The sequence below is a fragment of the Malania oleifera genome, chromosome 10 (assembly GCF_029873635.1).
Source record: "Malania oleifera isolate guangnan ecotype guangnan chromosome 10, ASM2987363v1, whole genome shotgun sequence".
In the NCBI taxonomy this organism is placed as follows: domain Eukaryota; kingdom Viridiplantae; phylum Streptophyta; class Magnoliopsida; order Santalales; family Ximeniaceae; genus Malania; species Malania oleifera.
The window spans coordinates 36154748-36169068 of NC_080426.1; the positions used below are offsets into that span (position 1 = coordinate 36154748).

Sequence of the window (14321 nt, forward strand, 5' to 3'; positions counted from 1 at the left end):
CTTCGACCAGGATCGTGAGTTCATCTTCGACATTTTGAAGAAGCACGACCTGCGCAACTTCGTTTCGAACCAGCCGGAGCCCTCGCGAGTTCGTCTGCCTGCCTTCGAAGCAGTCGTGAGTTCGTCTGACTGCCTTCGAGCACGACGTGAGTTCGTCACGTCGCCTTCAACACTTCGAACCTTTGTAAGTCTTCTTCTTCTTCTTCTTCTTCTTCTTCTGCTGCTGCTGCTGCTGCTGCTTGCGTCCCGCTGCCTGCTGCTTCTCTTCTCTTCTTCTTCTTCTTCTTCTTCTTCTTCTTCCTGCTGCATGCTTGCTGCGTGCTGCTGACTGCTGCCTGCTTTTTTTCTTCTTCTTCTTCTTCTTTATATGTAAGCTTACTGTTTTTTAATTTATAATATTTAGTTTAATTAATGTAAGCTTATAAATTATAACTAATAACATAATATTTATTTTTTTCACAGAAATTTAGCTACTGTTTTTTAATTTATAATATTAAGTTCAATTAATGTAAGCTTACAATTTATAACTAATACATAATATGTATATTTTTTACAGAAATTTAGCTACTGTTTTTTAATTTATAATATTAAGTTTAATTAATGTAAGCTTACAAATTATAACTAATACATAATATTTATTTTTTTTACAGAAATTTAGCTACTGTTTTTTAATTTATAATATTTAGTTTAATTAATGTAAGTTTATAAATTATAACTAATACATAATATTTATTCTTTTTATTGAAATTTAGGTACTGTTTTTTAATTTGTTTGGAAATGCATTATGTAAGTCTTAAATTATAAATATATGATGCATTGTTTTTTCAGTTAGGATACGGGATACCAAGTCTAAAATCTTAAATGGATTCTAGATCTGGATGCGAGGCCTCGTCAAAGAAAGATCCCGCATGGAAGTATGCACATTTGGAGGATCAAAAAAATAGAAATAATTTGACTTGCAATTTTTGTGCTAAAGTCACAAGGGGAGGAATATTTCGAGCAAAACAACACATTGTCGGAGGATTTCGAAATGTGAAAGAATGCTCTAAGTGCCCTACTCATGTACGTGAGGAGATTAAAGAGTATATGTTGAAGAAAGATATGGAAAAGGAGGAAAATGAGTTATTGCCCGACTTTGATGATATAGATCATTACGGTGAAGATGAAGAAGATGAAGTTCAAGAAATTGACATTCGTGGCAAGAGAGTGTTTACTAGTGATGGAAGTAAAAGATCATATCAATCCAACTTGAAGAAACCAAAACAGAAGGGGCCTATAGACTTATTTTTTACTCCCGATCCAAAGAAAGCGATTCAGCCTAGGAAAGAAGGGAAGATGAAGCAAACATCAATAAATGAAGCGTGCAAAAAAGAACTTAGAAAAAAGGCAATGGGAGATTTTGCTAGGTGGATGTATGATGCTGGGATACCATTTAATGCTGTACGTTTGAGCAGCTTTGCAGTGGCACTTGAATCGATTGGACAATATGGTCCTGGAATAAAGCCACTTAGCTATCATGAAGTGAGAGTTCCTTACCTAAAGGAGGAAGTCAGTCGAATGAAAGAGTTGTTGAAGGTCCATAAGGAGGAATGGACAAAATATGGCTGCTCAATTATGTCTGATGGTTGGAGAGATTCAGTTGCTAATAAGGACATAATCAACTTTTTAGTGAACTCTCCAAGGGGATCAGTATTCATCAAGTCTATTGATGCTTCTAATATTGTCAAGAATGCAGATAGAATGTATAGATTACTTGATGAGATGGTCGAAGAAATTGGAGAATCAAATGTGATTCAAGTGGTAACTGACAATGCGTCAAACTATGTTGCAGCAAGTAAGAACTTATTTTTAGAACTACTTTCTATAGTGTATATATTGTTTATTTTAATATTTTAATGGCTTCATTCCTTGATTTTTCAACAGGGAGATTGTTGGAAGCAAAGAGGCCACATTTATATTGGACACCGTGTGCTGCTCATTGCATTGATTTAATTTTGGAGGATATTGGGAAGATGCCTTCAATTCATGCAACTTTGAAAAGGGCAATTTTTTTGAATGGCTATATCTATAATCGTGTTGGCGTTGTCAACTTGATGAGACAATTCACTGGAGGAAAGGAGTTGCTAAGACCTGCAGTTACAAGATTTGCAACTGCCTTCATCACTCTTCGTTCAATCCATCTTCAAAAGAATAACTTGAGGAAGATGTTTATTTCTGAAGATTGGAATACTACTAAATGGGCAAAGGAGGCGGCTGGCAAAAGAGCAGCTACTATTGTTTTGATGCCTACTTTTTGGAGTACCATCGTCTATGCTCTTAAGTTAACAGGTCCACTTGTTCGTGTACTCCGTTTGGTTAATGGGGAAAAGAAGCCTGCAATGGGATATATTTATGAAGCAATGGATAGGGCTAAGGAAGCCATAGCTAAGGCTTTTGGTGAGAGAGAGGATAAATTCAAGGAGGCATTTGAAATTATTGATATGAGGTGGGGATGCCAACTCCATCAACCGTTGCATGCAGCTGCACACTACTTGAATCCAGAATTTTTCTATTCAAACCCCAACATTTTGCAAGATGAAGAAATTATGACGGGTTTGTACAAATGTGTTGGAAGGTTAGTGCCAACTATTGAAATGCAAGATAAAGTTTCAAATGAGTTGGAAAAATACAATGCCGCTAGTGGCGTCTTTGGAATTAGTTTGGCAGTGAGACAAAGGAAGACAAAAGCACCAGGTAAAGTGGCATTTGTACTACCTCTTCATTTTTGAAAATTATTTTTGCTATTTACCTAGTAGGTATTCATTTAAAATTTATTTTATAACAGCACAATGGTGGATGGCATATGGATCAACAACTCCAAACTTGCAAAAGTTTGCTGTGAAAATTCTTAGCCTCACGTGTAGTGCTACCGGCTGCGAAAGAAATTGGAGCATATTCCAACATGTAAGTCATTAGTATATCATGGATTAATTATTAAAGAACAAGAACTACCAATCTACTGCTTTTTAGAATCATTATTAACCATATTACTTTAAACTTTTTGCAGCTTCATAGCAAAAGGAGAAATAGGCTATCCCAGCAACGCTTGAATGATTTGGTATTTGTGAAATATAATCGAACTTTGAGGCGTCGATACGACAAACGTGACACCATTGATCCCATCCTCCTGAAGGACATTGATGATAGTAATGAGTGGTTGATTGGTAGGATGGATGGTGATTCTGATGAGGATGATGAACTTGTGTTTGAAGATGATAATTTGACTTGGGATTCTGTTGCTAGAGCCGCTGGACTAAATAACCCCCCGCATCACACTAGATCAAGAATAAGTACAAATATGCCATCATCGTCTAAAGGAAGAGGAAGGGCTTCATCTAGTAGTGCAACCACTGCTAGGGGTCGGACCACAATGTTGGAACTTGTAGATGAGGATGAAATCCAAGTGGATAGTGTAGAGGAGACGGAAGAGGAAAAAGATGTTGGAGAAAACAGTTCTAATGATGAAGAGGAAGATGATGATATCTTCACCGACCTAGTTGATGATGAGTGATGAGTGATGATTGAGGAGGATTTTTAGATTTTATATTTTGAAATCTTTTATTGTACTCTTTTCTTTTGATGTTGAACTATGTTGAATTGTTGAGGCTTTTGGGCTTTGTCTTGGCAATTTTATTAAATTTCCAATTTTTTTATTGAATGTTTTGACATTTTAAATTCTAATATGACTAGATATTCATATGTTCATATATAAATTACCCCAAATAGATATTTTACACCATTTTAATAATTGTGCGCCTCACCTTCGTGAGGTGCGCGCCTTCGCCTCGCGCCTCGCGCCTCGGCTTCAAAGACCCTTTGCGCCTCAGCTCACCTCGCGCCTCTGACTACTATGATTTAGACTTCATTGAGCACTTGCTTTTGCTCCAATTTCTTCAAGAAAGACTTGAATCCCTCTACACTCCATAGTATCAAGATGTGGGCCATATCTCATTCAAAAACCCAACCTTTCCCAGTCTTTCACTTGCAGCACTTCGTTAATGGTTGTTTGGTACCACTAGACTTGTATGTCAGTTTCCTTGGGGCAGAGGTAGTGTTATGCCAATGTTCTTGTGACTCATAATCATTCATGGTTGTTTTAGTTGTTTGCCTTGTTCATTGTTTCACCTTTTTCAAGACTGTTTCAATCCTTGTTGCAATTGTTAACCTTGTTCCTTGTTTGTCTTGTTTGTGAGTGTTAGCATGGAGGCCATGGATACTTGAAGCATGTTTCCTTCATCACTTCCACATTTAACAACCAAGGGGCTGGATGGAAAGAATTATATGGAGTGGTCTAAGGCTGCCAAGATATCTTTGAAAGGCTTAGGTAAATCTAAACTTGTTTCAATCTGGACCTAACGACAACAAAAGGTAAGAAGTATGGATTCAGGAAGATGCGTTGACTCTCCCTATTGTGGAACTCGATGGAACCACAGATTGCCCAAATGCATTTGGATGTATGCAAGGAGATTTGGGCATATGTAAAGCTATATTGTTCCAATAACTACATGTATGCATGATTGATCTCCCTGGAGTACATTCACTTACAACGAGAAGATAGTGTTACAGTATTTTGCATAGATGAAGCACATCCACCAGGAACTTAGCGTCATGCAATGCATATCTGTGAGATGCAAAAGCAGAGAGAGCAGACAAGAGTCCTTTAGGCCCTAGCAGTTATGAAACCGAGTTCAAAGCAATCCTGTCTCAAAGCCTTGGTAGTACAAAGTTGCCATCCTTCACTAAGGTTTATTCTCGCATCCTTCATGCTTCCTCCAAAACATATCCCCCAACCCCCAGTTCTGGTGCTTCAAGCTCTAGCTCCGCAAAGACTGCTTTTCCTACATAAGGATAAGGTGATATTGGTTTTCCCCCAAGTAGTCACTGAAGCTCCTAAAAGGGTTCGAATTGTGGTGGAAAGGATGGACGTGGTAGAGGCCCTCTTCTCCGGTGCACTCATTGTCAACAAGGAGGTCAAATGATTGAGCACTATTGAGATCTTCACGTTGAACCACTGCATTGCCAATGCAACTACCAAAAATCCAATCTTTCATGTTCAGCAAGTGGGGGGACAATAGATACTCTTATCCATGTTAGAGGAAGAAACAAAGAGTCTTCAAAAAGTTCTAGCAATATCAAACATCCCTGCAAGCTTCTTTTCCCATGGCATCTCTTGCTTAGATAGGTAACCTTACAGCCTGCCTGTCAACCAGTATTTCTTAAAATAATCCTTGGGTAATAGATTCAGTTGCTACTAACCATATGACATGTAAAACCAACATCTTTTCCACACTCGAGGATTCTAAAAGCTTAACTTATGTTACCTACCTTAAATCTGATGGGTCCACTGCCACTATTAAGGAAATAAAGACAGCAAATCCCACTTCTTCTCTCTCTCCTTCTGTTTTGTATATTCCTAAGTTTCCTTTCAATCTTAAGTCAATTAGCAATATCACAAAATCCATAAATTGTTCAAAAGCATTCTTTCCTCATTATTTGTCATCTAGATTTGAATACGAGGGCGACGATTGGCAGAGGACACAAGGCTGGTGGAGTTCACTGCTGCAATGCTGCTACTTTTAATAGACAAGCTTTAAAAATATCTGGAAAAGAAAAAAACCTAAAAACTAGTTCCTACTTTGAGTTTTGCGTCTTGTCTTCAAGTGAGTCTCACCAATTGGAAAAGCACCATCATGTTCCATTTGCTTTCCAAGTCAACACACAAGCGTAAACCCTTTTATATAGTTCATTATAGTGCTTGGGTCCTAGTTGGGTTGTGTCCAAGTTGGGTTCATGATATTTCACAACTTACCATCCAAGGGTGATTTGACTTAATGAAGGATCCTTCTAAGTTTTTTCATATCTAGTGTGCCTTTTGTTACTAAATAAAGGCTTAATTTGATTTGCATGTTTGAATACTTAGTAGTGATAATGCTAACTAGTACTTTAGTTAAGTTTGGCATGATTTACGAGCAATCTTGTGCCCATATTCCACAACAAAATTGAATCGCAAAGACAGAAAATAGACATATCCCGGAAATCACTTGTACCCTACGGTATCAAATGAATGCCCCCCTAATGTGCTTTGGAGTGATGCCATGCTCAGTGCCTGCTCTCTTATCAAAAAAATGCCATCCTCGTTCTTGATCATAAAAATTCTCTACTTTGTTCTCTTCTCGATTGCTCCTTTATCCTCTTTACTTCCTTGTCTATTCAAGTGTGTTCATTGTTCATCAATTAATCTTAGGTGTGGGACAAGTTTTATCGTCGTGCTATAAAATGTATTTTTTCAACCCTACTTATGTACTCAAAAGGGATATCACTCTCACAGTTCTACCTTGCATCGATTTTTTTGTTTCTCTTGCCATTGACCTTACCTTCTTTGAGTCTACTATTTTGATTCCTTAAACCTTCTGACCCAAATAAGTCCCTTCCTTTGCCTAGCCTTCCAATTCTGGTTTATTATCTCTACAAAGTTATCCACTTCATTTTATCTAGTTTAAGTACACGTAGGTTAGAAGATGCAGATTCCCTGCACCTAGAAGCAAAGACCCAAGGCTTCACTATTCCTTGGAATTGGCTTTGAACCTTTCCAGCACAACTCAATCATCCTAGTTTGCAAGTCTATACACGACTCGAGAGGAGAGCCCCTCCAGCTTATACTACTGCACGTTTGGTTTCTTCATCTAACGACATTCCAATTTTCCAACATGTCCATGTTCTATTGTTGTCTGAAGAGATAACTGCACTTGTAGCCAATTTCCAATATCTAATTTCGTTTGTTGTCATTTCTTATCTCCCTCATATTATTGTTTTATTAGTACTCTATCATCTATTACTCTTCTTGAATCTATTTCTAAATCTCCATCTCATTCTGGGTGGAGGACTACAAAAGTTGAAGAGATGCATGCATCACAGGATAATGATACTTGGGAATCGATACCTCTTCCTCAAGTTTGTGGTTGTTTGTCACTAGATGTACACTGTGAAACTAAATCCAAATGGTTTCATGGCACATTTGAAGGCCCACCTCACTGCTAAGGGATATACTCAGGCGTACAGTTTGAATTTTTCTAACACATTCTCCTGGTTCATCTCTTTAGCCACCACATGCTATTGGCCTCTAAATTAGTTAGATGTGAAGAATTCCTTCATCATTTTTTTCTAGTAGGATTTTGCTTGTTGTGTATGATGATGATATTGTGATTATTGGAGATGATAATCAAGGTATACAACACATGAAGCATTTTCAACAACAACAACAAAACCAAGCCTTAGTCCCACTAAGTGGGGTCAGCTATATGAATCCTTTTTCGCTAATTTATGCGATCATGGATCATTTCTTTTAATAGATTCAAGGATATTAAATCCTTACTCACTATCTTCTCCTAAGTTATTTTAGGTATACCCCTACCCCTTCTGCCCCTCCCCCCCCCCTCCCCCCCCAAACAGTAACTAAGTCACTCTTCCTCATAGGTGCACTATAAGGCCTATGTTGCAAGTGTCCATACCATCTGAGTCGTCCCTCCCTTATCTTCTATAGGAGCTACACCTAACTTACCACGAATATGTTCATTCCTTAATTTATCTTTCAATGTTATACCACTCATCCATGTAAGCATTTTCATCTCGGCAACTTTTACATGAAGCATTTTCAGCAAACTAAATTTTAGACCAGAGATTTAGGCCATTGAAATACATTTTGGATATACAAGCATCCACATTTGAGGGAGTATTCTGTCATAGAGGATTAGACGAGACCAGGTGATGCAGGAGCGACATCAAGGATCTGCAGCCTTGGAGAATGTAGGACAAATAGAGGGGAAGAAGAAGAACGAGAAAGGAGGAAGAGAGATAGGAAGCACCAATATTGATCCAGAATATGGATACGACACAAGATTGACATAGCAATACCGAGATTTTTTAAAAACAAGGATAGGTGGGATATATTAATTAAAAAATATAAAAATATATATCGTTTAGACATTTTTTCCTTTTAAATGAAAAATATTGAGGTAATAAGCATCATTCATGCTCAATTATAAATTGTATAATCATTAACAAGACTGATTCATGTTCAACTATAATCCATTTATCATGTTAATATTAAATAACTAACATCAATGTATCAATATCATCATACATCAATTTTTTTAAAAAAAACAAAAACAAGCAGTGGGCACTAAAACATTAACATCAATTTTGTATTTAACCATTCAAACATTCAAATATCAATTTTGTGCTTGGGGCACTTCAATAGTCTAAGAACTAGTGAAAAAGAGGTAAGGAGAAAGAGGAGATGGAGGGAAGGAGGAAGGGACTCATATTGGGCTAAAAAAGGCCTAGCCTTTGAGAGGCCCCTAGTCTTCAAACCTTCAGCAAACTAGCAGAGAAGAGGCTTCAACCTACGGTAGAGGCTGAGATATCGATGAAGCTGAGTGATGTCCAGCGATGAAACCAGCCCAAATCATCATCAATGAAGGCTGAGATGTCTGATGAAGAAGTGTAGGAGGCTGTGAGATAGGTTTGAACACTAGGAGTATGCTGAGAAGGGATCATGAATGATCATGAATGCCCTAGCAGGACATTTGACAAAGCTCTGCTGCTCGTCTCTTGTTCATTCTGCCTCTCTTTTTTTTCCCGTATTAAATAGCTAGAGCAAACTAAATGCGGTGTTTTTGAGTTAAGACATGTCCCAAGTAGGGGTGAGCAAAATTTGGTTAAAATGGAATTAACTGAATTAACCGAGTAAATTCGGTTGGTTCAGTTTGGTAAAAAATTTATTCGGTTCGGTTTTCATTTTCGTTGAATTTTGGTTTTCAGTTCAGTTTTTGGATTCAGTTAATTTGTTAGTATAAATTAATAATAAATAATTATATATATTATATATTAAAATATTTTATATTATATATATATACTAAAATTTTGTTTATTTTTATATATTATCTATATTTTATATATATTAAAAAACTATATTTTATATATATTAAAATATTAAATTGGCTAATATCAGTTTAACCAATTTAACCAAATTTCGGTCAGTTCAGTAAATGAGATTTTTTAACTGAAATTTTCAGTTAATTCGGTTAATTAACCGAACCAACCGAATGCTCACACCTAGTCTCAAGTGTGTTCTCCCGTGTCTGTACATGTCCAAAAGTGTCCATCTGTGTCCAAGAATAAAAAGTAGTAAAATCAATTTTGGACACGTTTCAAACACATACCTGCTGTGTCAAGGGCATGTCAGTGTCCAATATGTGTCGTATATGGACCTTCCTACCCTTTTGAAGTATCCATGTTCCCTAGGGAGAGAGAAGATATCAACTTCTCAAGTCAAATTCATCAAAAACTACCAACAACATGCCTTTCACACACTATTTACAATAAAGCCTCTATACATGAAATTATACATATACCACTTAAACAGCATGAAATACAAATATATCCCTAAAATGAAAAAAAAATATTATAAACAAACCCCCAAATGCACATAATCCTACACTAATCAAACTAAACACACAATTAACTACTAACTAAACCCAACAATCCCTTGACCCAATTCTTCTTAATTATTCTCCAACAAGGAACTTCATAAGGTCTTGCTTCTTATCCTACATCACCAGGCTATTAGGATCCAAACGCGTTGATACACCTATGGATCCTAACAGCAAGTTACTGCTAGATACGGTTGATTGGTTGGCTAACGCGAAATTATACAGGAGACTTGTTAGAAAGTTGAGCTATTTTTCGCAATCACTCAACCATATATATCTTTTGCAATAAGTGTTGTGAACCAAATATTTTATTCTTCGAGAACAAAAGACAGGATGCTGCCATTTGTATCTTGAGATACCTCAAACATGCACTTGGGAGAGATCTTTTATATCAAGATAAGGGCCACACATATGTTCAAGGATATACAGATGCAGATCTCTTATATCAGGGTAAGGGCCACACATATGTTCAAGGATATACAGATGCAGATTGTGGAAGATCTATAAATGGGTGGGTTCTGTGTTTTTTGTTGGTGGTAACTTGTTACCTTGGAAAAGTACATTTATAAATTAAAAAAAAAAAAAAAAAACGTTGGTTGCCCAATCGAGCGTTGAATCAGCACATTAGGTCATGACCCAACTATCGAGTGGTTGCCCACTTGTTTGGCCAAAAACATGTTAGAAGTCGATTTCCCACATACTCAGCCTACCAAGTTGATAAATGATAATCAAGTTGCTATTCATATTGCCTCCAAACCAGTCTTCCATAAGAGGAAAAATTTGGGAGAAGCTTGTGTAGAGTCCAATTACAATCATTCATGTCAATTCTGAATTCCATTTGGCTGATTTATTTACTAAAGCACTTGGGGGTGTTCATGTTAAATCCATTTGTAACAAGCTTGGGCCTAGGAGCATTATTGAGCATATGATATCTATGCTCCATCTTGAGGGGGGAGTGTTACTAGATATTTATACTTATTTAGCGTTGTTTTTGTGTGTTATTGCTGTGTTGGTAAGAATGAGTTATTAGAGTCATTGTTATGTACTTGGTATATATTATAAAACATTAACAGAGGGAGAGGCCTATCATTGCGATTAGGTCTTCCAATTTACACAATACTTCAATAGATTCCTTTCCCACCACAAACCCAAAGAATATAAAATCAAGCAGAATGACATACTGCAACCATACTTCTTTCATTCGGGAATGTGGCCTTAAGGATATGCCCTTAGATAACGGTTGCTTCACTTGGATCGCCTAGGGGGACAGAGCTTCATCCCGAATAAATGGATTCCTTTTTACGAATGATTGGAGAGATTCATCCCCGAGCATAAAAGAGGTGTAGGTCAGGACTACATCCTCTTATAGACCAGTCCTCTTGGTGAGGTTTGGGTGGCATCGAAAATTATTCAGGAACTCGTAGCAGTGCAATTCTAGGGATTTGGAAGGAATGGAAAAAAGAAAAGAGTTTTGGAATTGTGCAGTCATTGCTATTTTGTGGACACTTTGGCTTGAAAGGATAGCCTGGGTTTTTAGAGACCAGAAGACTCCAGTGAGTTTGATTTGGAAGAGAGCTACATTTTTGGCTTCCTTTTGGACTCAATTTTTCAGGGTTTTTAAGGGCTTTACACTGTCTAATAAATGATATCCATAAGGATTGGAACTGGAAGGCAGCTTTGATGTAAATATCTTGTATTTTCTCTTTTCCTATTTTTAGTTTGTCTTGGAGGATGCTTATTCTTTTTTAATTATAATTGTTTGTTTTCCTTGCTTTAATAATTTTTTGTTATCTAAAAAAAATGTACAAACACTAGTAAGCATAAAATGACCCCCAAGCTCTTGTTCAACCATCTAATATCTTACACACATGCTCTATTCAATTCCAAAAAAAGCAACTAATACAGGATTACTCCCAAAAGGGAGATTCAAAAAAGAAAAAGGCTGATATAGAATTTAACACCACTACAAAGAAGTCAACTCCCCAATCCCACTCTTAGCCCCAAGGCTCAAGCCCTTTTTGTACCATCTACACCACCAAATCCCAACGGCTTCATTTGGAACTAGGAAAATATTAGGGAAAGTGAAGGAAAATGCGAAGGAATCCACTGTTTCATGTTTGATTACCAAGTATGAAAGAAAATAAAAAATGTCAAATTAATGAAAAATATTTGAACCAACATAATGTTTAAAAATTTGATTTTTCTTAATTTTTAATTATATTAGAACCAATTCTAATTTTCAATAGCATTAGACAAAGAGAAAAAAATACAATGGAAAATGAGTTTCCTTTTCTTTCCTTTCCCAACACAAATCCTTGATCAAAATGGACCCAAAAAGTAGCTAATCTAGCATTGCATCCAAAAGAAAATGACTTAATAAGACAAGGGCCAAGATACAACTAAATACCACACTAAAGAAAGTCAACTCTTCAATCCCACTCCCCCCCAAATACCCTGCCACACTATTTTTAACCACATTATCTTCAACCCAAAATTTTCTCAAAAATTTTTCAATAAAGCAAGTGCTTCCAAATTTTTTTAAAAAAAAAAATCATCCTCCAATAAAAAAAATGGTAGCATCCACATACTGAAAATGAGGACCTCCAAACTATTCATCCCAACCCTCGTCCCCTTAATAACACCTGAAGTTAAGCATGTAAGACCATCCCATTCAGCACATCAACTACAACCCATAATCCATTGAACACTCCAAAACCTATACTTATTAGCACTCTGTCTTTTAGGGAAAACTAAAAATAACAACACAATCATAAGCATTCTCATGATCTAATTTACAAATAATACATATTTTAAGCCCCCCTCTTCCCCTTTCTCTATGAGCACCACCTAACATCTTGTTAGCAACCGAGATAACATCACGAATCAATATTATAACTGAAAGCACTCCTCAACAGGATGACTTCGATCATGAACCTAACCTCAACCTCCTCCATATAACTCTTCAAGCAGAGTTAGAATGCTAAAAGTGGAGGCCAAAGCACAAGTGCAAAGTAATCACTGAGGCACTAACTACACACTGATTAACTAGTTGTTCAAGAATTTAAAGTTAGATGAGGCGCCCCAATTATAAACTTTCCCCCCAGCTGTAAGAAATCAAGATGAAATTTTATTTTCACCAACTATTTGGTTCCCAAGCCATAATTTTTTTTTCAAAATATAATGAAGAATGAAGGCAAATCCAAAAATGCAAAGATGTAATGCTGACCCACTATATAAAGCTATTATACTGGGCAATAATCTAGCAGTGTTGCCCACTTTCTCATGTCTCAAGTACATTAAAAAACTAAGATTTAAAGTCTTTTTCTCATCGACCAACCAAGCATTGTAAAACAATGCCGTGAAAGTAATGTGCAGAACAAAAACTATAACCCTAAACAATAGTATTCACGAAACAAGCTTTATAGAACATCTTTCAAATCAGTTCATTACAGTGCTGTACCCCAGTGCCCTTGAAGATATAATTAAAAATGCTTGACTCATGACCACAACCAAAACAAAAAATTAGTTAAGGCAGTGTTTTTACTAATTTGTAAAGCCCATTTGCATTGATTTTAGCTCTTAAAAAGCATGAAATGAACTTCGGAATACCAACCATAAATTGTAAAAGTTTACTAACACAGATGTAAGAACAATGCCATACCCTATATGCATTAAGCTCATTCTCGAGCTTCTCCTTCCTCTGCTCAGCCCTGCGGTCCACGGTCTCAGCCCACGCTGAGTCCATTCCGTACGCCGGTCCTAACCTCCCGTCGATCTTCTGCACAACCTCTCTGAACTGCTGCGTGTTCTCGCCCTTCTTTATCTCGTCATAGGCCATCCTCAGCGCCTCCATCTGCATGCCGGGATTATCGCAGCGGTCTGCGATGAAAAGCAGCCTCGTGATCTTGGTTCGGCCGCTGTAGAGGCTGGCGTATGCCTCAATGTCGAGCTGCTCACCGCTGATGATGGGGCGACGGCCAGCGGTGGCGGAAGCGGTGGCGGAGGTTGTGGCCCTAGGGTCTTCCACGCCGTTCGCGTAGATTTCGTCCATCATTGGGCCTACTACTTCGTCATCTCCATCCATGTCGGATGAATAGCGTGAAACCCTTACGAACTCTTCGAATTTGGGGTTAGGGTTTTTTCAGTCCTCGGCCGCTCTCTCTCCTTCCGACAGATGGCTCTACAGGAGACGACTGGAATGGGATGCAGAGGCAGAGCTGGTCGCACGGGCGGTGCCTTGAGTTTCGCTAGATGGAGGAGCTTAGACGACGCCGTTTATATGACGCTTCGTAGAGTTTCGACTTTGCTCGACACGTCACCGTTTTCGGCTCTTGCGCACATGCCAGCCCACGTGTGCCCGCATCACTACTGGTTCTTGATTTATGCGTATTTTTATATAATTGTTTATTTTATCTAGCTTGGCCTTTATTCCATTTTGTGAAGTGTAAAAATCATATCCAAAAATAATTATAAAATAAAACAAAAACAGAAAATAAAGTAAAGACAAAAAATACTTCTCTATTTAGATTTTTAAAATAGCACTGAACCCCTTAAAAAATTTTGAAAAATATAAATGTCCCAAATTTATAGGTTTATTCAAGGAAAAAAAATCATCGAGCCAAAATTTAAAATGATGGATCATATTACATTAACTTAATATTTATGTTTCCTTCCTTAATCATAGTTAAATTCATTTTATTTTAAAGTTAGATATAAGAAGTATGATGGGTTTTTTTTTTTCTTTTTTGAAAAAAATGGATAATATTTCGCTTTTGTTACTCCCATTTCATC

At 37.2% G+C, this 14321-nt stretch overlaps 2 protein-coding genes across 2 annotated transcripts in view; one reads left to right on the forward strand and one right to left on the reverse strand.

Annotated features, from left to right (window-relative positions):
* Positions 1 to 13791, reverse strand: part of LOC131165357 (COP9 signalosome complex subunit 1) — a 28975-nt gene extending 15184 nt beyond the window's left edge. The window contains exon 1 of the mRNA XM_058123071.1: positions 13192 to 13791. Within this exon, the coding sequence (XP_057979054.1) occupies positions 13192 to 13614 (423 nt within the window). The 5' untranslated portion in view covers positions 13615 to 13791. The remainder of the gene's footprint in view (positions 1 to 13191) is intronic.
* Positions 1845 to 3692, forward strand: LOC131165356 (uncharacterized). The gene is made up of 3 exons (XM_058123070.1): positions 1845 to 2733; positions 2825 to 2943; positions 3047 to 3692. The coding sequence occupies exons 1-3, from the start codon at positions 1896 to 1898 to the stop codon at positions 3548 to 3550; spliced, it is 1461 nt and encodes a 486-aa protein (XP_057979053.1). The 5' UTR covers positions 1845 to 1895; the 3' UTR covers positions 3551 to 3692.
* Positions 13792 to 14321: the final 530 nt, after the last annotated feature.